The sequence below is a fragment of the Fulmarus glacialis genome, unplaced genomic scaffold, assembly GCF_000690835.1.
Source record: "Fulmarus glacialis isolate BGI_N327 unplaced genomic scaffold, ASM69083v1 scaffold24228, whole genome shotgun sequence".
Lineage (NCBI taxonomy): Eukaryota > Metazoa > Chordata > Aves > Procellariiformes > Procellariidae > Fulmarus > Fulmarus glacialis.
Genome location: NW_009227934.1, coordinates 19,814 through 42,040, shown reverse-complemented (window position 1 = coordinate 42,040; position 22,227 = coordinate 19,814). Strand labels below are relative to the sequence as shown.

At 43.4% G+C, this 22,227-nt stretch overlaps 1 protein-coding gene across 1 annotated transcript; it reads left to right on the top strand.

Annotated features, from left to right (window-relative positions):
* Positions 1-3,382: 3,382 nt before the first annotated feature.
* On the top strand, positions 3,383-21,899 carry MRPS18A (mitochondrial ribosomal protein S18A; the record flags this gene model as incomplete). Its single annotated transcript, XM_009583323.1, has 4 exons — positions 3,383-3,487; positions 10,537-10,660; positions 11,482-11,548; positions 21,107-21,899. Coding segments are annotated over 4 exons (441 nt in total), but the record flags the coding sequence as incomplete, so codon positions are not given.
* Positions 21,900-22,227: the final 328 nt, after the last annotated feature.

Here is a 22,227-nt window from a genome sequence, read left to right as displayed (position 1 = left end):
CCCCCCCGCCCAAGGAAAAAAAAGGGGTAAAAGGGTAGCTTTTCTGGCTGAAACATATCCCAGGGTGTGAAGGCAAAACCAAGGTAGGAGTGCATTGCGATTGCAGGTAAGCCGGATGGAGGGTTTGGCTGCCAAAAGTCAGGATCGTTGCTGGTGATGGGTGCCTCTTGTCAGAGCCGCGTGTGAGCACCAAACCCCTTGCTGCAGCTCTGGTAAAGTTGGAAGCCCTGACCAGAGGCATTCGGGACCCAAAACACAAGAGACAGTTCTTCAGATGTATTTGTTTCTTAACATAGTGACACTTGGCATCGTCTCGAGTGTGGGCAGGCACGAAGGAGGTTTGCCCAGTGGCTTTGTCACTTCATCCTGGGCTGGCAACGTGATGGCTCTGTGCCGCGCACGTCGCTTGCCTTTGATCTGTGTTGTGTTTGTTAATCACTGTGTGTGCCATAGTGACTACAGGTGATACAAAGCTTACATCTTGTAACACATTGTGTAAGAAAAAATTTTCAGTGAAAGGGATATCGTCAAAGGAATACCTTAAATACTAAAGGAAAACTGCTCCTGAAAAGAAAACAGAAGTTCTGAAGTAACTGATAAAGAGCATTTTCTGAGCTACAGTTTAAGACAGGAAGGAAAAGATCAAAGCAGTAGAATTAGAATTTTACTTAACACCATCTGATCCGTTGTACTTTATCAAGAGAATTGTCATTTTTTAGAAGAAGCACTGAAATTACTGGGGGGGGAAAGGAGATTGCATTATTCTGCTCGCGTTACATATGCTAGTAGCAATCTGCCTTGACTGGAGACAGGTAGCACAGATAAATACAACGTGTAAATACAACGAGGAGAGTGGAGCAGCAATTATTTGGAAATAGCTAGAAGACAGTGCACTAAATGCTAATCTATATATACATAAATAATAAGGAGGTGACAGACTTTTTTGCTTCCTAATGAAAAAGACAAAATCTGTTTTTTCATGCCTTTGAAAGTCTGAGTTTCCTTCTTGTCGTATTTGTATTAGTGGACATTGTCATGTTTGAAACCTGAATGGAGCAGGTTACTTATATTTTAGATATATAATATCAAATAGAATATGGCAGTTAGCAAGATGTCTAAGACCGTCAAAAAAATAAGTTTAAGGTGTAACAGTAAGTGTGATGGAAAGTCTCTTTTTCTTCTCTTCAGGTACCATACTACTAATCTTTGCCCGTAGACCTGAAGAGAAGAGCTTGCAAGCATGCCCTGAAGTTGTTTTAACCAAAGCAAGGGGGGAGTGTGCACACCAACACAACACACACAGTGGATTGCTGTACTTTGCACTCAGTCAGTTTCAAAGGGGATGTAAATTATAATCACAAAGTTCCAATACATTAACTGAGGCTTGAAGTAGAAAAGGTATACATTACAGTAGCAGAGCCCTTTAGAAAAATAATTCTTCCTGGCCCATTGTAGAAGCATAAGGGAGATTTGGATATTTCTACTCTATAATATCCTAGCATCAATCTAGGATCCATCAGTGCCCCTAGATGAGGAAAATCTTGTAACAAACTATGTAAATTGACCAACTAAAGGGCTGATACATTTCTCAGCATATCTTCTGGTCACCCCATTTATCCTACCAACTCTACGTCAGTCTTTTCTGAATCCATCTTTCTATGTGTCCTTGCTTTTATCAGTATTGAAGGAAGTGTTTGACATGAACCAGATGAATGAATCCCAGAGAAATCTGGATTTCATCAGCATGTTAAGAATGTAGAGCCCCTATATTCCCTCTTAGTTCTCTAACAGAAGAATAATAACCAAGTGGGTTAACAATATGAAAGTCCTCAGTAGTTGAGGAATAATTGCCAAAAACTGTACACTGAAATTTATCTCAAGAAAAATTGATATTGACATAGCATTCTGAATCTTTATTAACTTCCAAGATGGAATTACAGTCAAAGTACAGTCTGAGGCCAGACTGGCAAGAATAAAGACCAGATACACCGGCTTCCCAGAAAATAACTTTACCAATGAATAGAAAATTAAATACTGGGATATATTTTATATTCATAGTGAGTTTTTTGTTTTGACTGTTCTACTTGTGGGAAAAGGAATCTTACTTAAGAAATGACAATATTCTCTCTCTCTTTGAGGTGCTGAGATGCTTGAACTACAAATAAGTTCCCTGTTTCCATTTTGTCATCACTAGATAAGAAATCCATGGTATAAAATAGTTCTGACAGTTCAGCTGGATGCCAGTGTCCCATGCAACTTACAGAAAACGTCATGCTTTTCTCTTCCCAGGTTTTCAGGCACAGAACCTGACATTTCAGTCTAATCAGTCAGCTTTTTTTCTTAAAAGTAACATTGCATTCCACCCAGGATTTCTTTTTAAACTCTCTGGTGCTTGTGCTATTTGAGGCTGTCAGCTGGTGTTCAAAATCTGGTTTTAATCTTGATTTGACCAGAGGAAACTTCCAAAATATTTTGGAGAAAAAAATGGCTTAGTTTTATCGTCTTTTCTGTCTGTTCAGCTGTAATTTGAGATAGTTCTTGCTTCTATTCATAAATCCTCAAAAAAAGCGCACATGTAGATAGACTTCATATTCCTAACATATCTACATTTAGAAAACAAATTTCTCAAGTTCTTCCCACACATACCTTCTACATCTCTTTGCATGTTACTTTTGAGAAAACTTGAGTGTTAGATGTCACCACTTTGTAGTGATACAGAAAAGTTTATAAAATGATCTCCTAAAGAAATTGTTCAGGGAATTAAACTTGATAAAATATTGGTGTATTTAAAAAAAAAAAAACTTAAAAACCAAAACAAAAAAAAAAAAAAAAGAAAACCTCAAACCCACAGACATCTCCTAACAGTCCTTTCATAAATTTAACTTTTGCTTGGAATTTTCTCTGTTGGTGATTCATACTAGCAAGCCCCTGCATGTTTTGGTCCACAACATGTATCTGCTATTCTGTGACATTCTCGTATTGCCAGAAAAAATGTGGTTTAGAGCTTTTGGCTAAAGGGCCGCTACAATTTCAAGGTGTAGTGGTTCAAAGGAGTACTGCAATAAATGGAATTCAGGTGAATATGAGAACTTCATGCTAACTGTGAACTAATTTACATTTAGCAGAACATATACAAGAATTTACCAAATGGTTCTCTATGCCTCTTGAGTTTGTTCTTTTCCCCACAGTTTGTGTATATCCAAAGTGCTTGGTATATCTATATGTAAGCGAGTTGAATAATGCAGATACTGTTCCCCTTACATCTGCGCAATACCGGTCAACAAACATGTTGTGGACTTGAAGAATAGTATTCCTTAAGTCACAGGTGCAGGTAGAAGTCTAAACTATGCCTGATCATTATATCCTCTGAATTGTTTCCTAGATTGAAGGGAGAATTATAGAGGCTGCTGAAACACCAACTCCTCCAAACCCCTCTGGCCAGTGTCCCATCTGTCGCTGGAACCTGAAGCATAAGTACGATTATGTGGTAAGTTAAATGAAGGAGAGTTCCCCCATCCTCATAGCTAGATAAATATTGCTCTCATATCTACATACTGCCCTTCTTGTCTTTTGCTGGGTGTAGTAAAGATAGTTAACTCCATCTCTGCTTCTCTTGGGTGTAACCAGAGCTTCCTACATAGTAATTGTTTGCGTTGGCTGATGGTGTTCCTGGGAAAAAGAAGGATGAGCTCATATCAAATAGGAGATTTGGAATTATACATATGGACATCTGATCTGAGAAGGCCATATATCTCTTTTGTGCCCAGCTCCCTGTCAGCATTGCACTTCCAGGAGAATCAAACTGGAATGCAACATTTAGTCAACCGATTCAGGCCTGTTCTAACTCCAGAGAGGCCAAAAGACTTGACTAGATCAATTATATGTCTTCAAGCACTACAGTTTCTCATTGGTCATTGTCCACTAAGGTAACAACTGTTTTATATAACTTTTAAAACTCTTGAAGGGTATGAAGGAGAGCATACGTGTTTACATCCCTTGCAACAGAAAAAATAGGTTTCATTCAAGCTTGTTGCAGGAAATGCTAATGAGAAGTTTATTAACTAATGAGAGGATTACTAACACTGAATGTAGAAGATGGGAGGGAAATCCTGTAATGCTTTAAAACAAAAGCACAATAGTCAAGAACACTTTAGAATGAGAAGCATGAAGTAGAAAATGCAGAATGTAACTTTACAAGAGGTCATTCAAACACAGAGTTTACAAAAGGACTAAGTGCCCCCTTGCAAGCTAAAAACCCAGTACTGGAATTAGAAAAGAAAAAAAACAGACAGGAACATGCTGTTACTAAGATAAGGCAACAGAAAACTCAGAATAAGTTAATGTCAATAGGATTAGGGTGAGAGAGATACAAATGCATCTGGAAGAAAAGAAATCTTTGTGAGAAAGAAAGTCCATTAATGAGAAAAGGGGACTGAAAGCCATGTTGGCTGCAGAATGACCAAGTTGCTCACATGCAGTCCTAGCACACACACAAAAGAAGAATTATGTTTTAATATCTAGGTAGTAATGTCAATCTTGCAAATGTAAAACAACAGGAAAAAACAGGTACAGAAATAACTTAAGCATTGAATTAGGTAGAGACCAGCAGGCCTGGATTGCATGTAGCCCCAAGATCTTAAGGAAATTAGCTAACAAATATATTACTTCACTTGCAGAATTTTTTTAAAGCATGAAAAAAAACCTAAGGAATCACCAAATGGTTTGAAAATAGCAAGTGAAATACTAAGTAGTTGAGAGAGCAAGGAGAATGATGCTGATGATTACCACTTGGTAAATCAAATGTTGCAAATTCCAAGTAAAATGGTATCAACTAGGAGTAAAAACAAATAACCTGTTGGATAGGACTAATTATGACTCATGAATTATGGAAAATACGAGTATAGAAATAGTGCCAGACAAAATACTTTCAATTACTCCAGCCAGGTGAAACAACAGATGTGAGCTGTAAATGAAATATCAGTTTAGTATGTTTCAAAGCCTGTATTGCAGAAATTAAGTTGTCTAGTTGTCTAACCTGAGTGTTGTCAGTGATTCTGACGCAGGCTGGATGCAATATTAAACAGTGAAATAAGTTGGGGGAGGGAAGTATTTAGTGTTCTCTGATCTGGTTTTCCAACAATCTGGGAAAGCTAAAAATACAATGAATTTGCAGATGATAATAAATTAGGAGAAATGGCAAATACCATTAAGGTATGGAAAGTACTACAAAAACAGATCACGTTTGTTCTGTGTTGCCCATGTTTGGATATAGTGATTTCTTGCAACTCTTTTCTTCTTCATGGTTGCTGAATTGTGTTGTGATCAAAACAGACCAATCACACTGGAAAATACTTTCTTAAGGTTAATATAGTTTTATGTGACTTCTAAATGCAAGGAGTCAACAGCATCATTAAACTGGGTAGTTCTACAGATTCCCAGAAAGTGTTCCGCAAGTCACACATTAACAGCTCCAGAGAAACTATAAACTGATGCGCAGGGATGAAATGAGCCATGGGAGCGGATTAAATCTTGGAAATTATTATGTAGATTCACTTTCTACAGTTGTCTGTGGTAGAAGACTCTGTTGCATGTAGAGATAACAGTGCTGTCAAGAACCAAAGAAGCAGTTTTAGACAATGTGATGCTGTAGAGTTCTGGGATTAGAAGTAGGCTGTTGGTCCCAACAGACAATGTAAAGCATGAGTCTTAGGTGTGTTTGAAGAGTAAACTAAGATTACAAGTTTTCTTCCACGCTTCAGTTCAGTTTGATTCTTAAATCCTGATTTCTATTGTTCAGTATGGAGGCAAGAGAAAACCAAACATGAGGAGAGATCCTGCAGCCAGAGTCTTGAGAATCATTGCTGAGATTGTTCCTAAGAAATTGTGGTCCCAAGAGACAAATTAGGAACATGTCCATCCTGGCTGTCGTGTAGTTTTTGAATGCATATGCATCTGGCGTATATGTATCAGTACTCCTGCTGTACTCCTGCTCCTCCAGAGCAGAGGAGAACCTGGACAAAAAGCTAAAGAGGGCAGTGTGAACTGGTATTTCAGAATTGTAGAATGTTCTTACTTCAGTATTTAGAAGCGTTCCTCTGCAGGGCTGATGAGAACTAGGAGAAATTTCAGTTCTGGAGCAGACCACCTCTTCTGCTTGAATAAGTCCCTTATTCAATGTTTTGTACCAGTCATGGATTTTCAGGCTTCTAAATGTTAAGGTGAATAAAATCTCCCTTTTCTGTACAAAAGCGCTCTCTGCTATTTTTCTTTGCTGCAGCAGTGATGAGTAGCAGAATCTTGAAATGCTTAAATAATAAAGTGCAGGCATTTAACTGTGTGAGTAATTAAACAGTGGCACAATTTACTCACTGGTGGTTAATTGTCCTAAAAGTCTGTAAATTGAGGACAGCTATTTTTGTTAGAGAGATAGCCTAGTTCATACAGCATAACTTATAATGTGTGCTTGGTAAGAGATCAGAATAGATGGATCACAGGGGTTCCTTTGAGATTGATAAGCTGAGATCAGTCAGTTGCACAGAAGGGAAAGTGTGAGCTTTCTTGCTTGGGACGCTTGTAATTGGACTGAATGAGGCACTATGAAAAGGGAAGTGTTGAATTAGCCCCTGAGGGAGCTGAGTAATATGACCTCATAGGACTTCCCTTTCGTCATGTGCAACTAGCACAGTCTAAAGTAGTGGCATAATGAGTTACTTTGGCTGTCAGGGAACTGGGGGACCAATGTCTCCAAAGTTATTAATCAACTGAACAGGCATTGTGAGCACTAGCAGATCATGATTCCAACCTGCCTCAGCTGTGGTGTGGAGGGCTGTAGTTGTCTTTGCCAGTTCAGTCCTTAGTCTCTGCTGAGGCTCGGGATAACAGAGCCTAAGGTATAAATTCCCACAGTTTGTGGTCTGTGTGTGTCTGTCCGTTGAAACTGAGACCTCAGTTGATTTTTTTCATATCCATTGGAGATAAAAAATTATTTATTATTTTGGTCATTGTCAGGATGCAACTGGATTGAAACCTGCAATCCTGTTACGAAATGCCGGGAGAACGGTGTACAGCTCCCAGGAGTAAAGGAGAAGGGAGAAACTAGACTCTTGTATAACTGGAAATAATGACTGGCAGACTTGTCTGATACAGCCCAGTAGTAATTTGGCTACACAGACAGAACTCTTTGTGCAGTAAATGAAGGTTTTAATGAATCACATGTAACCAGTCAAGGCTCCTGCTTTTCAAAGTGTCTGCAGATATTAAAATGCAGAGATACCTCTCTGTTTTGGTTGCCATCCATTCACAAGAACGTGCTGTACATAGTGTTTCGTTTAGCAAGTTTATCCAGCCCTTTTAGAGGTGAAGGCTAAACTTGTTTTTTGTTTTCCCCCTTATCCACTTCAAACATCATTAGTCTGAGTAGGCAGTAAATATGTCATCTTGCTTTGGCAGCAATTAGGCTAAACCAAACTGCAAGCTTTGCCTATTAGCCCTAGATTAATTCAATCCAAGTTGTTTTCATCAAATGCTGCAGATTACAGGGGTGGGAATCTGGGTCCAGCCTCGTGGGAGCTGTCCAGTGATTAAAGTAAATCCGTGGTTACAGGCTTGGCTGTCCACTAGCACAAAATGTGAATTTCATGGAACATGACGGCACCATGAGAACTTGCCAGACATATTTTTTTCTTTGACCGCTCCACATACTTGTTCGCTTCCCTCCACAGCTGCCACATAAAGTTGGCTGTACCTGTGTGCTTTCTTCCTGTGGTAAGATGCATCTGTGTGAGTACTCTGGGAGAGGCACCTGGCCTGTTAGCTGTGCGGATCTTCAGAAATGGACAAACCTTCTGTCCAGCGTGCAGCATTTTCAGCTAAATGACATGAGTGTAATTTGGAGCTGCAGCGGCTCAGACATAGATGATTTCAGTTAAGAAATGACAGCCACACAAGGGTGTTGGTCAGTTGGTGACACTGTTGGTCAGAGATAACAGAGAACGGATTTTCCTGATTTTTTTCCACAGGGCTAAAAAGAAAGACTTTGCTTCCCACCTCCCCACTTTGAATGGAAACACTTGATAACAAGCCTGTGACTCCATGAGGCGTGGTGGTAATATGAGAAATCACTTGGACCACACACACCCTTCACAAGAGCCTGTGGCCTACTTAGGCTTTCACGGCTGCAAAGACTGGAACAGTCTCAAACTTGCCATTAGCTCCTTTTTTCCTCTTCCCCACAGAGTAATGTAGCAGGCTAGTTGAAAAGTCTAGAAAGTTTTTCACTTTCTAGACACTTGGAGCTGAATAGCCCTTTTTCACTTACGGAAGTGATATGTTTGTGCTAAATGGTAAATTGAGCTGTTGGTGATTTGGAGAACTGGATGGCTAAAGAAGAGGAAAAAAGGGGATGGAGTCTTGCTCTGGTTTCCTGAATCCAATCAGTGCATTTCAGGAGTGGCCAAAAGTCAGTGCCCTTGGACTGTTTGGCTGGCCTCCGTCCAGTTTCCACCAACGCAGCTGGCACCAACTGGTCCCCTGGTTACTGTTCTCATTGGCAAGGCCATGGGTTAGCTGGGCTGAGGACACTTTACTTCCATTTTAACCATAGATGACCTCTCAGGAGCTTGCTGCTAGTTGCTCAGCTGTGCTTTTCTTGTTCTTTGGATATAACATCACTCGCTATGGTGGTTGATGTCATTTTGTGTCAGTGACAAGTTGCCTAACCTGCCATGTTTTCAAAGGAGCTGGATCTGAAAATCAGTCTGAACACATTCATTGTAGACAAGTGGAGGTAGAAAGGAAACCAGAGAAGGGAAGAGGGAAATTGTGCGTCATGATAATAGTAGTGAGGGTGGGATTGAAGGCGGGGAGGGGGAAGGACAAAAACAAACCACAAAAACCCAAAACAAACAAAAAACCTCTAAATTTTGACTGCAACGCTTGTATGACAGCATCTGTCAGAACTGGTCATTACCAGAAAGCCATACTGAATTCCAGCAGGCCCCTTCAGGGCTGAGCTGGTCTTGTGCAGTGGGATGGATGTATAATTCCTAGATAGCTAGGTTTTCTGAATGTTCATTTTATATCCACTTGTGATTTTTTGCTTTTGCAAGGGCAGTAAATGAAGCTAGGAATGCTCCAGGGAGCTCTTTGAAAAAGAGCAAAGATAGGGGGATGGGAGCAGGTCTGCGAATCTGTGAACAACAGCCAGAATCAGGATCACACAATGTGAAAAGCAACAAGCACTCTTTGTTCTCGTCTGTTGCCGTAGACATGGGGACACGGGGGTTGTGAAGTGCTGATGTACCTGGTTTGAATTCTCGTTCTGTCGGGGTGCTCGCTGGCCGGTCCCTTCCAGCCTGCCAACAGCCTCCGTGTCGTCCAGCTACCTCAACTATGAACATGTTTATAACAGCCGTGGAGAAGTAAACTCTCAACTAGCAACAAGTCTATCAACAGAAGGGGAAACAACAAGCAGAGAGTCTCCAGAGGCCCTTTGCGCCAACTTATACTGACGTCAGCATGTCAAGGGGACCTGCCTATATTGGCCTGAGGGGTACATTTGCAGTGGTGCTGTGTGGAAATGGAGAGCCATGTATTTAGATACTGGGCTGTTGTACTGTGTACAGTTAATAGGACACTCGTGCAACAGCTGTTGCTGCTGTGTTTAAAAATTTGTCATTCCAGCTCTGTGATACTATCTGATCCTAGAGATCCCTTTAATTTTGTTTTTGTTAAGAGTGCTTTACATTTCTAGAGCTCTTAATTGGAAAGGTCAACAGCAGTGTAATCTTAATGATTCTTGTATCACGGATGAACCCTCGGCATGCTCCGAGTGCTCCTTCCATGCAGCATGGCTGTAACAGCCCCACCTCATACACGCACAGTCGAAGGAATGAAGGCACCAATTTATCCTAGTAGGTCTTTCTCATCAGCACACGTTCTTTTCTTACAAAAAGCTTCTTCATGCGAGATCTTGGACCATTTCCCTGCTCCCCAGCCCTCCAGAGAGACATGAGGGAAGTTCCACCATGGGAAACTGGATAAAAGTTTGAGGAGTAGATAGTAGAGAACAATCCTGCTCTGAGGGAACAAGGAGGGGGCCAAAGGTGATCTAACATATCTGTGACCTTTAGGATAGCAGCTGTGATGGCATTTCAAGTTGTGTAAACACTGTCCATCTGTAGGTCTTGTGTAACTGTGCCTGAGTACCTAGGACACATTATCTTAGCCAGAATCTTGGAGCAAGTGACAGTGAAGTAGCAGGGATTGCAGCTGACATCATGTGTTTACACTAGTGAAGTCAGGGGAAGACTCAGACCATCTGAGTGACCTTACTGAGCTAAGCTGGCAGGCGGAGTGATGGCAAGCAAAAGCCACTTCTTGTCAGGCTGCAGCCAAAATGCGTAGGAAGGAATCATTGTTTTGTTTTGCTTTGTTTTGAGTTCTGTACACAGCGCGAGGGTCAGCACAACACCTAAGAATCACAGCAGTTAAAGTAGCTGTACCACTGATGGTTTTGCCTTTCTCTTGCTCTCTCAGGATGTCTTGCTGCTGAGCCAGTTTATCCGTTCTGATGGAGGGATGCTGCCACGAAGGATCACAGGCCTCTGTTTGGAGGAGCACAAGAAGATTGCTGTCTGTGTGCAGATGGCTCACCGTGCAGGTACCTAGCCTCCTCCTAAGACAACCCCTTACTGTGGGGTACCCATAGAACCCCTTGAGAAGTGTCTCCCACCCAACTAGTATAGCTCAGTGAGATGTCATTGTCCAGTGACCCAGCAAACTCGTTATGGTCCAAGTGCTGGGACAGGATGATGGACCAGAGACTACTTGTTTGCTTTCTATGTGTCTTGGCTTCTGCCTTGGCAGCAGACGTTTATCCCTGTAGATCAGTCTACAGTTGCAGAAAGATCTGGGAAGTGGTTCAGTCTCTAGTAACTAATGATTAAATACCAGCTTCTGAAATTACTTGATTTAGCAAAAGCTTGACCTACTCTGTTAATAACATGCACCTGTCTACCATCTGCCGTGTGAAGGCTTTTTTGCTTTACCCTGAGTGGGACTGAGGTTGACACAGTCAGAGTGTTGTGCTGATCTTTATGCCTGGAACCTGAGTTATATCCAAGTTAAATGGACTGAGAATTTTAATAATCAGATTTTCATCCTGGAGATGGAATCTGATTGGACACCAGTGCCCTATGCCCTCTCAAAAAGCCTCTTCAATGAGCCCAAGTGGCTGTGTCTTTGGTGTGTATTTCCTCTCTATACCCAGCAGAACCTCCTATCTTGTCTTTGGCTGGGGTGCAGGTTCAGCAATGACTAAAGATAAAATACCCTTTCTACTATACTTGAGTTGAGTTTTTGCTGTGCTGTCCCAGTAGGGATCTGGATTGCCTGGATTACGAGGTGTAATGTAACTTCTGGATGCTATAGAGGCAAGGAGGCACTGCAAAATATTCTCACGCCTTTCTTTTTCTGTTTCAGGTTTGTTGCCAAACCACAGGCCTCCACTTCCTGAAGGGCATATTCCCAAAAAACCCAAGCTCAACAGGTGAATAGTCTTGTCTTTCCACATCTCTTTTTTTCAGGAAGAGATTGGAAGAGGAAAAGCAGTTCCTTACAACTGGGTAAATCATGCCTCAGGCAACAGGGCTCATAAAGAGTACTCATAGCATTTTGGAGAAGGATGGGCTGTCACGATATTCTCTTGTCAGTCTTCTAAGGACAAACCACATCTTATTCAAACCATTTATCCACAGAGGATTAAAACTGCCACGCATGTTAGTTTGCCCTCCCTTCCTCATCACTAACACTCAGTAGGGCAGTCACAGGAGGATGCCACAGAGATGGAGTCGCAGCATCACAGAGTAGTTGAGGTTGGAAGGGGCCTTTGGAGATCGTCTAGTCCAAGCCCCCTGCTCAAGCAGGGTCACCTAGAGCAGGTTACTCAGGACTATGTCCAGCCAGGTTTTGAATATCTCCAAGGATGGACCTTCCACAATATCTCTGGGCAGCTTGTTCCAAAGAACCACCCTCATAGTGAGACAGTGTTTTCTTATGTTCAGACAGAATTTCTTGTGTTTCAATTTGTGCCCATTGCCTCTTGTCCTGTCACTGGGCACCACTGGTAAGAGCCTGGCCCCGTCTTCTTTACTCCCTCCCTTCAGGTATTTATAAACATTGGTAAGACCCCCCTGAGCCTTCTTTTCTCCAGGCTGAGGAGTCCCTTCTCTCCTAGGCTTTTGGTGCCTGGCCTCCAACAGCAGGAGGGTGCCGAGGAGGGGTACTAGCAGTGAGTGGGGGGCTGAGCAGCCAGCAAGGGCCCATCACAAGCCTGTTCCCCTCTGCCCCATCCCTGTTTCCCCCAGTCAGCGATTTACCCTCCGCCTGCCCTTCCTGTGCAACAGGCTCTCTTCCCCCTCCCCAGCCTGAATGGCCCCTGGCCTTTGGTGGGCAAAGGGGAAGCCTGCGGCCGCCTCCTGTGCTGTGCTGGGCACTTGGAGGTGCTAATCCCCTGTTTATGACCTCACACTCTGTTTCCATGGGGATGTCAGAGCGGTTTATGAACCTCGCATTAGCAAGCATGGGGTTACCAGAGGCCATGGGGCTGTTGCTGGGAGAGCTTAGGCTGCAGGGCTGGGGGCAGCCAGAGACTCCTGCATTTCAGGTCTGACTCTCTGCAGCAGAGATTTGAAGCAAGCTCTTGGAAATGTCCTGTGGATACTGGCAGGCTGCACACTGGGTATCAGTGAGGATCAAATTAGAGGACTCTACGTTTGATGCAGCCCTGTAGCCATCAGATACTTCGACTCTGAAAACTACTTCTTTCCTGTGCCCTACAAGTCTTTGGGATTCTTTAGTAGCTGTGTCTATCTAGCAGCTATGGGGTGGAGCACATTATCTAGTTAGCATTCACATAGCAACCCCGCATAGCAGGTTGAGACAGGAAATGGTAAATCCTGTATCTTGCTGGAATCACACCAGGACTCCAGATCTAATGCCTCGACTCTTATAAATTGTTCCATAGACTTTTAGTGAGAACGAAGAATGGATACCTCCGGATACATTCTATATGCAAGTAGGTGTGCTACATCTCTAAAATTAAGAGATTTAAATTGGAGATTAGTATCCAAGCCCTCCCTATTGCATTGCTAGTCCCTCCCTACACCACCCTTGTTTTTTTCCTCCCAGCAAGGGAACGTAGCAAGCAGGGTGGAAGCAGAGTTTAGAAAAAGAGAGCAGAGCTGTTGCTGAGGAGATGGAACAGCATTGAAATAGGCAGGCTTTGGGGTCTGGGTGGAGACAAGAGAATAGGATCAAGAAACTGGATTGAAAGTTTCAGTGGTGGGGCTGGAAGGAACCAAGTGAGTCCCAGAGCCAGCATAAGACTGCAGGGGTACTTTAGGAGTGCTCCCTTGGTCCCTCACAATATTGTCTCCTCAGCCTGCTGGAAGGGGAAAGCTCTGCATGTTGGAGCCTTGCAAAATCTTGGCCATTGCGGTTCTGTGAGAGTTTTGACTGTGTGTACCCCCACCTGCGCTTCCTGCGTTGCTTGCTGGAGCAGTAGATGGCACTACATAAGGCATGAGGTATAAATTGCTTCCTTCCTCTAGCCTGAAAGGAGGACTGAAGGGTACCCACATGCTGAAGACATTCAGCCACTACTTATTTTGGGAATGAAGCCAGAGCTATTACCACATTTCCCACATAAATGACTTTTCCAAGCTTACCTTATCTTTGCCTCTGTACTTGTTTCTAAAGCTTTCTGTAAGTCTGTAGTTATTTGGGAAGCACTCAACCACTGGTGCTGCCAAATGCAAGTGAGCTGGCAGGGGAGGACAGGGGCAGAATTGGGCTGGGACTTTTGAGTGGAACAAGCTGCCTTGTTCAGTGCCATGAGAACATGACCAGGTCATCCTCTAATCCTGTCTGGTGTAATATCAGGGCTGTGCACCTAACATAGCCTGTACTTTCACTGCGTTTGTGTCTGCTGGGTTTTTAAGTGTCAGTCCATAATGTACAGAGATCCTATCATAGCAGGCAGTACATTGCACAGTTAAGTGATGTATTTTCCAAATCCTTGACCTTCAGCTCTTCTTGAGATCACTGTATTGCCTGTTATAGTCGTCTTCACCTCTCTGCTTAAATAAGTGGTAACAGTGCCTTTTTGCACTGCTGCTGTAGCCCTGGGAATGCCAATGAGGAGAAACTGAGGTGCCCCATAATACACTTGGGCCCCTTGTTAAAGCTCTTCCAAGACAGGAACACAAGTAATGTACATTCCTTAACATCAGTTTAACCAGCCCTTGTGCTCTCCAGCTCTGCCTGCAGTGATGGCTTTTTCCGTGCTTTACCAGTGGGTCTACTCTGACTGTTGTGTTGAAATATGCTCTTCTGCACCCCATCCCCTCCAAAATAACACTCACCAGCCACACTTCAGGAGCAGACTGAAGTGCCCATGTTGTAGATGCTGGAGCTATTGAATTGCCACCAGCTGCTTGAGGGACTTTTAACCTGATCTGTGAAGGAACCAGGGATCCTGGCACAGCAGCTTGCCCATTGCTGTGCACTGATGCTTGCAAAGCTGAAAGAGGCATCACTTGCTTGGCTCTGCAGCAGTCTGGTCCTCCTTGGTCAAAAGAAAGTAGTCATGGGGAAACAAGCCAGCAAACAAAGACGAGACAAACTTGTGTCAGGGCTGCAAACTGAGATGGATAGTTCTCACAGGTGGGCTAGTAGTATCCAGTATACTGAGAATTTAGTCCATTCCCAGTCACATGTACTCCATTCCTGCAGTCTCTCCCCCTCGCTCATCTGCACTTATTCTCTTGCCATCAGGAGCTTGCACTGCACATGGAAGAAAGCCTTGCATATGGAAGACAGTTCCTGCTATACTGTTTTAAAATAGGAAGATTCAAGATGAAAAGAATAGACAGAGCACCATAGAGGCATATAGTCTGTCTCAAGACTGTTACAATAAGCTTTGCCTTGCTGAAGGACAGCATTTCTCTGAGTCTTATCTGTACTTCTGTGTGCTCACCCCTTCTGCCCTAAAATTCTTCTCATTGCCCCCCGTAAGCAGTCTGTTGTCTACTCTTCACTCTGAATTGAGAAATCTTTCACTTTTTTAAAGGAGGGGCTTCTAAGAAGTCATTGTCTACTCCAGATATTACCCCAGATACTTCTGTGAGAATTCCTACCACCTGGGGACAGAAAATCTTATGCTGAGCTGAAAAGTGTTTTGCTGATGGAAGAGCTCTTGACATTAGACTATACCATCAGCTGCTAGAGTGACAGGACCAAGATGAAAGCCCAAGATAACCTTAGGGACTGATTTTATTCACACCACCTGAGATTGAAGGAGATTCATTGTGGGGAGTGTAACTTGAAGTGGGAGTCAGAGCTCAGCACCTCTACCATAATACAGACTTGAGCATTCACTTTCTGCATGTAGACTCTGTGGATGTTCCATAGACTCAGAGCAGCAACCCCTGCCTGGCAGAAGTCTGGCAGATTACTTCATTTGGATGAGCAATCCCTTTCATTTCTCTCCAGTCTTGCAAAGTTCTGGTTGACGTTCCCTTTGGCCAGGCTTCTTCCAAGGTTGTGTCAGTATTTTTGAAAGCAGCTTCATCTGCTGCCGAAAGAGGGACAAACCAGCCTGATGAAAAACTGCTTTGTCTCTGCTCTTTGCCCCTGAGATGATGTACAGGCCAGCTGCATAGGAGGAGCTCTATGGCTCCTGGGCAAAGGTGCTAAGGAAGTACATAAAGAAGGGCTGAGCATTGTTAATGTATATTTTTGAGAGCACCAGAAAAGCTGCTCCTCAGCTTTTCCTTGGCTGCACTTGTGGCTATCTTGGCCAGAATGTTTGGCCTATGTCACGGTCACCCTGTTTAAAGTGAGCCTGCTTCAAATACAAAGTGTCTGGCATGCACTGGCTATCACCTAGCTGAGATTAAAATGTAACATGCCACCGTATGGAATTGTCAGCAAACTATCTTATTTTAACAAAGGTCAAGGGTACTGCCCTGCCGTCGATCTAGTGATATGAAGTGTGGATTTATCATCCAGAATGCCTCTGCCTGCTCTGCCCCTCCAGAAGGTGCTCTTGCGGTGCTTACTCAATTATGTTTTCCAAAAAGCAGAATCCCTGCTCTATTTTCTGAAGTGGTTTTATTGTCTCCATTGTACAAACTTCAGACATTCCCTCCTACATGCCCCAGATTTCTCTGCAGAGAGGTAAGAATTTCCTTGCTTTGCACTGGGTCACTTGGCAGCTGGCCTCCCCCTACCACCCTATCTCCTGATCCTGTTTCTACTACTGGAATGCAAGAGGAAGAACAGAATGCTTTGGGAAGTAGTGGCCTGCAGATCCCGCCTTGTTCTTGGTCATCCAACTGTCTAGCACAGTATGGGATCACCCATCCAGGATGTAATGGAATGTAGAGGAGGAGATTGGGAACTGCAGAAGAAGGTATAATGTGAAAGTGAAATGTCAATTTGAGCCAAGCTGTGTGGTCCTGGGGGTGGTAGGTGAGTACACCTTATGGTCAGAATTCAACTGGTGAGCGTTCCACAGCTCTCGCTTCTACCCCCTGCAGTTGGGACACTGACCAGGTGAGACTTACCATGATATTTCTCATTTCTTGGACTTTAGTTCTTTGCCTTTTTGCTTTCTGCCTGATTTGTTTTTGACAGCGATAGCTCATGAATGTTATCATTTAACTGCTTTACTAGCTATGGGTGCTTTTGAAGAAATATGGCCATTGGAGTATCCACATCATCCATAAACTTTTGAGTCTACTGTTATCCCCTTCTCTTCCGTATCATTTGCCTGCAGAACTTGGACATGGAAAACCAATGAAGTTTACCCCCCGTCAATGCAGAATTACTCCCTACAGTTCATTTTCTCATGTTTGGTGCAGTCTGGGGCTTTCACTGTTTCCAAGGAATGGTTCCACAAGCAAATTTGTCTTGCAGCCAAGGATTGTTCCCTCATCCTCAGCCTGAATTCTCCCTTTCATAACTTCCTGCTGTTATTTCTGCGTCCATTTGTGCTCCAGCCTGGCATGTTCCAGTTAAGTGCTGCAGAAACAAAATATTTTCACTAGCCCATGAGGCCAAGGAAATTCTCAGGGATTTCATCAGCACCGTGCAGAGTGACAGACTGTTCTTATAGTCCAAATTCATGTGTGTGCAGGCCACAACACACCAGAACCATTTGGGAAATTGTCAAGCACAGCTGCAGGTCAAAATTCTATGCTTGCTTTCAGGAATGGAAACCTAAATAGCTCAGCAGTTTTCTTTCCAGCATGGAAGTTGTCACATGGATATTGTGGGCTGACACTCTATCCAGAACAGTCACTGAGTTCAGGCCAGCACCTAGATGCTCTCTTAATGTGAATATAGCACTCATTTTCTTCTGGCAGGTCCAAGGTTAAAGCACAACACTGTGATGTTGTTCCCCTTCCAAAAGGACTAAGGGATGTCACATGTTCCCTGAGCCTGGGCTGTCAGCAAGAGGTGCTGTAGATTATGGAGTACTTGATTTTAAGTGCTCAGCTGCCACTCCATTTTCAGCTCCCTACTGGAAGAACAGAACTTGGCACAGATAATATCTAAGTCAGTTTCTTCTCCATCACCTGAACTGAAGAAGTTGCTATGTGTTAGGAAAGAGGCAGGTTCCATATGAGCTCCTCATGAATTACAAAGTTCTCAGGCTCTGTGAACACCTCTTGTCCCTGGGAGCAGAATCTGGTTTCACTGCTATCAGCATTTCACTCCAGCAGCATGTGGTTTCTCTCATCTGCATGGAAACTGTGCTGTGCATAGCATGTGAACTCAAAAGCAAAGAGCCAGAGCGGCTGCAGGTGAGCAAAGCCAAGAGGTGTCATGGAAAGGGATGTGGCAGGGAGGAGGCAATCTTGCCAGCACTTTGATCGAGTGCTTCCTGCAGTCTGTAGCCCTCTGCCTTCTGCTCTTAATGCAAACAAAAGCCAGATTGAAAAAGTTCAGTGAGGGTTCAGAAGTTCAGCCTTGAACTGCACCAACATGGCCTTTGCTTGGGCTGCCTGCTGGACTGCAGTTGCCCCATGGGTAGGTCATTTCCCTTACCCAGCACATGGAAGCCCTGTGCCTACTCCTAGGCGTTAAGTGGTAGCCTCCGAGTGGGAAGGCTTTGGGGCCCTCCTGCTCACTGAATAAAATCCGTGGAAACGGACTTCCACGTGCCACAGAGATTTTAGGCAATTGTAATGACTGCAGGTGACTAACCACAGTTGTTTCCATCCTGTTTATATCTTGCCTTTTCCCATCGGGGAAATCCCACCAGGATTCCCATCACGCTTTATCCAAACTACTCATTTGTGCAGCTGGAGTCTAAGGATTCTGGTTGTTGACCAAGATCCTACCGTACTGAAGGGGGCAAGCTGAGCCTCAAGGTGAGTTGCCAGCCCCCGAGACTGGCAGTTCTGTCCCCCTTTGTCCAGAGAGAGAGCTCTGCACACTGAGATAACAGGTTAGGAGACTGTGGACCAGCTGCATTTGGCATCCACATGGAGGCTCTGTCCTGACAACCCTCAGCTGGTTGAGAAAATTCAGACCATCTGCCAGTGTGTGTTTGTAGGTTATTGTAAAAACTCCCCAAGACAAACCATGTCGTTGGATACAATGGAAAGTTGGGTGACTTGGCTAGAAAAGGGGGTACACTACCTTACATGCACAGCAGAGTTTGCAGAAGAGTCCTGTGTGCTGGGCTTTGAAGCTCTCATGTGTGAGTTCTGTGGATTGTTTTTACTCTCAGCAAAAAAAAAAATCTGTCTGTGAAACAGTAGGAACTGGAGTTAGTCAAAGAGGAAAAGGAACTTTGTAGACTGACTGCTCCCAGGCATCAGGCTTTTGCCACTGCTGAAAAAAAAAAAAAAAAAAGAGGCAGCAAACAAAATAGGACAAGTTTGAGTTCGGGACAAAGCAAGTATTAAAAGCGCTAAAAGCAAATGTGCTCCAGGAAGGGAAAGCGTCCAAATGTCTGTTTCAGCTAACAATGAAAAGCCCCAGCCTGCAGTCCCCAAAGGAAGCCAAAAGCCTGGACCAGAGGGCTGGATTAGACCTGCTCAAAAGAGAAACAACAAAAGCTTTAAAATCAGGCCATTACTAAATCCTCCTTCCTATGCAGAATTGGGGTGTGCACTTCCAGCCCCCACACAGAAACAGAGGGATTTCTTAAAAAGCCACTGTCTGTCTAAACCTGCACACAGCATTGATGCGTATCTCACATTCACACATACACTTCTCTCCCAGTGAGATCATTTATTATCACGGGAGCACTTTCCCGTAAGCGTATGGACACATGACCAGAACTGCACTTGGCACACTGATGCAGTAAAACAATTTGGGATTTTTTTCCTCCTTCGCTATAAGTGCAGTCTTGCGATATCAAAACTTGCACTACAGACCTCCCCCTGCAGCAAGGGGAATGTGAAAAGAAAGACCTAGCCCCACGTGCCCATCAAATACCCCTACAGCTTCTTCTGCCTTGCCATGGTTCTTTGCCAGATTCCGAACTGGGGACCTGTGTTTGGACTCTCTGAACTCCGCTTGCATGTGAAATTAGAGACAGGAGAGTCTCTCTTACTTCCTGTCCTGATGTTGTTATGTAAGGGATTCCACTAATGCACTAGCATAACATTAAAGGTCAAAAGGGACTAATTTAATGCACGCATAGGAGAACAAGTGGCTGGATCTTGCTCTACACTGTCTCCCAAATCCCTCCTGCTGTTGCTTCTAGGTGTCTTAACTATATAAACTCTTCAAAGCAAAAGCAAAGCATTTTGGAAGTGGCTCCATTTCAGTGGCAGGAACCTCCAGATGCAATTAATTTTTCAATTTGTGCTGTTCAGGATTGCTGAAGAAGAGAAGTGCTAGGAAAATGGGCTGCTGTTATACAGTCTGTAGCTGCCTGGCATAGCAAGCTTTCTTTATAGTTCTCAGGAATGTGCCAAATGTCTTCAAACAAATGCATTACATGGTCTCTGTCCAAAGTTCTTAATATCTCAAGTTTGCACAATGCAAATAAAAGGTAACAAAGCTGTTTGGGGAGAGGATGACTGATTGAGGTTACATTAAGACCATGGGATTACTCAACGGAGGCATGCAAACATCGCTGGACAAAGTTTATCAGTCTGTTCCAAATTCTAATTTGTTGGAGCATTGTTTGTGCAGATTATGCTAGGCTTTTACTTTGGATCTTTATTGTCTGAAAAGACTCCTCTTTCTCTAAGGACCTCTATTCCCCTCTCTACTGGTAGCAAAAGATTTAAAGCCTAACAAAACTCCAGGCCACCCAGCCACAGGGTAAGATTTCCAGTAACTGATTCTAGATCTGAAATCCCCCGCCTGTTTGCAAAGCCAAGTCTAAAACTTCAAATGGTAAAAAGCAGAGGATATTTGCCAGATGTTGGTCTTCACAGAGATTTGTAGTTGTGAAGATAATTCCATTCTAGTACCTCTTACATTGTAGGTTCTGACTTTGCACCAGCAAGCTGCAATGGTATTGTACAGAGAATACTAAAGCAAATTTGGACATATGAAAATACAAGACTAGGCCAGAAACCCATCCCATGCAGAAGAAATAACCGATTATCCTCTGAAAGTAAACGAATCCCTTTTTAGAGACTTTATTTCTCATGGAGTTTAGCCTTTGTAATTAGTTTACCTTATTGAAGCCAGCTATTGAAATAACACCTCCCATAGAGGCTGGACACATTCAGTCTTGGAATTAGTTGCAATGAAGGATTTGGCACTCCAGTTTCGCTACAGGTGGACAACTTGCCAGCAGCCTGGAGACTACACCTGATTTGTTTTGTGACACTGGAAGTCAAGCAGGTGCCAGTGGGTTCAGTACAGAGATGCAGCTTAGAAGTTCCAAAACAAACAAAAATTCCTTTTCAGTGGTCCCTTCTGAATTGAGGGAGCTCTGCTCACCATTATTCCTTTTAATAAAGAGGCATGTGGGGAGGCAAAGTCTACAGTGACTGCTCCTGCTTCAGCTGGAACCTTTTCTCAGTGATCAGTCTCAAACTGAAATGTGTTTGTGTTATTTTGACAGGTATCTGACCCGCTGGTCCATCAGATCTGCAAAGCCCATCTGGAAGAGGGGCCCTAAGTGGTGCAAAAAACCCATGCCAGTCGGACACCCTTTGCTGAAGGATAATGTCAAATATACACACAAGCCTCTCTATTTAAACCACTAGTGGCCAGAACTGGCATAGTCAGTAAGCACAGCTGTTTTCCACTGTTCTGCTTTTTTGGCAAGTTTGTCAGTATCTCCAATTTTCTTATTCCAAAACTGTCATTAGTACTTTATATTGCCTCCAATGAATGAGCTGTGATCTGCTCCTCTAGGAGAATGCAACTTCAGCAAAGTTCAGAATGATTTGGAGAAAGCAGGGGGCAAAGACTTTTACCTCAAAGCCAGAAAGGATCTGAAGGCTTTTGTTTCATTATGGTCCACGACTGGGTTTGGAAAAGGATGTTTCCTTCTTTTTCCAGCAGTGAATGGTGATTCCCCATTAATGTGTGTTTCAACTCAGATTTGCCTCATTTGGGCTTTTGTACCTGTGATACTGATTGAAGAAAAAGACTCCTGCAGCACTATGTTTCCTTGGCAGTAACAGAAATTGTTAATGACTACTGAAATTAATTTTTTTTGTAATCTACTACACATAATTTGCAGCAGAACACCTGTGGCAGTGGCGGTCAGGCGTGTGTGTGTATTACATGTCCCCTTAAGGATTCCTGGCTTGTGCTTCACTCTTGGATCTAGCAAATACAGAATGTTGACACCCTTGATGACTTGGCCTGGTTTTTTCCCCTTGCAAATACATTTGCCATAAGTCTTCCGTGTCAGTGATATGGCTGCTTCCTGGGATAGTTTGAGGCTGATAGATGTGCATAATTTTCCATCCTGTAACTAAAAGGTGGCACCATTTCTCTCCCTGTACAGTACATGTATGTACCTTCCACCTACTGACCACTGCTACTTGAGAAGTGCTACTTATGGGCCTGGTATGAAAGGCTCATTACATTTATCAGGGTCATTATTGCTTTGGCTCCATTTCTTTGATACTTATCCGGGGGCTACAAATCAACACAGCTTTTTTATGTACTACTGTGCCACTTAACCTTGTACTGCTTTCATCAGAATCATCTGCTAATACCTATCAGCAT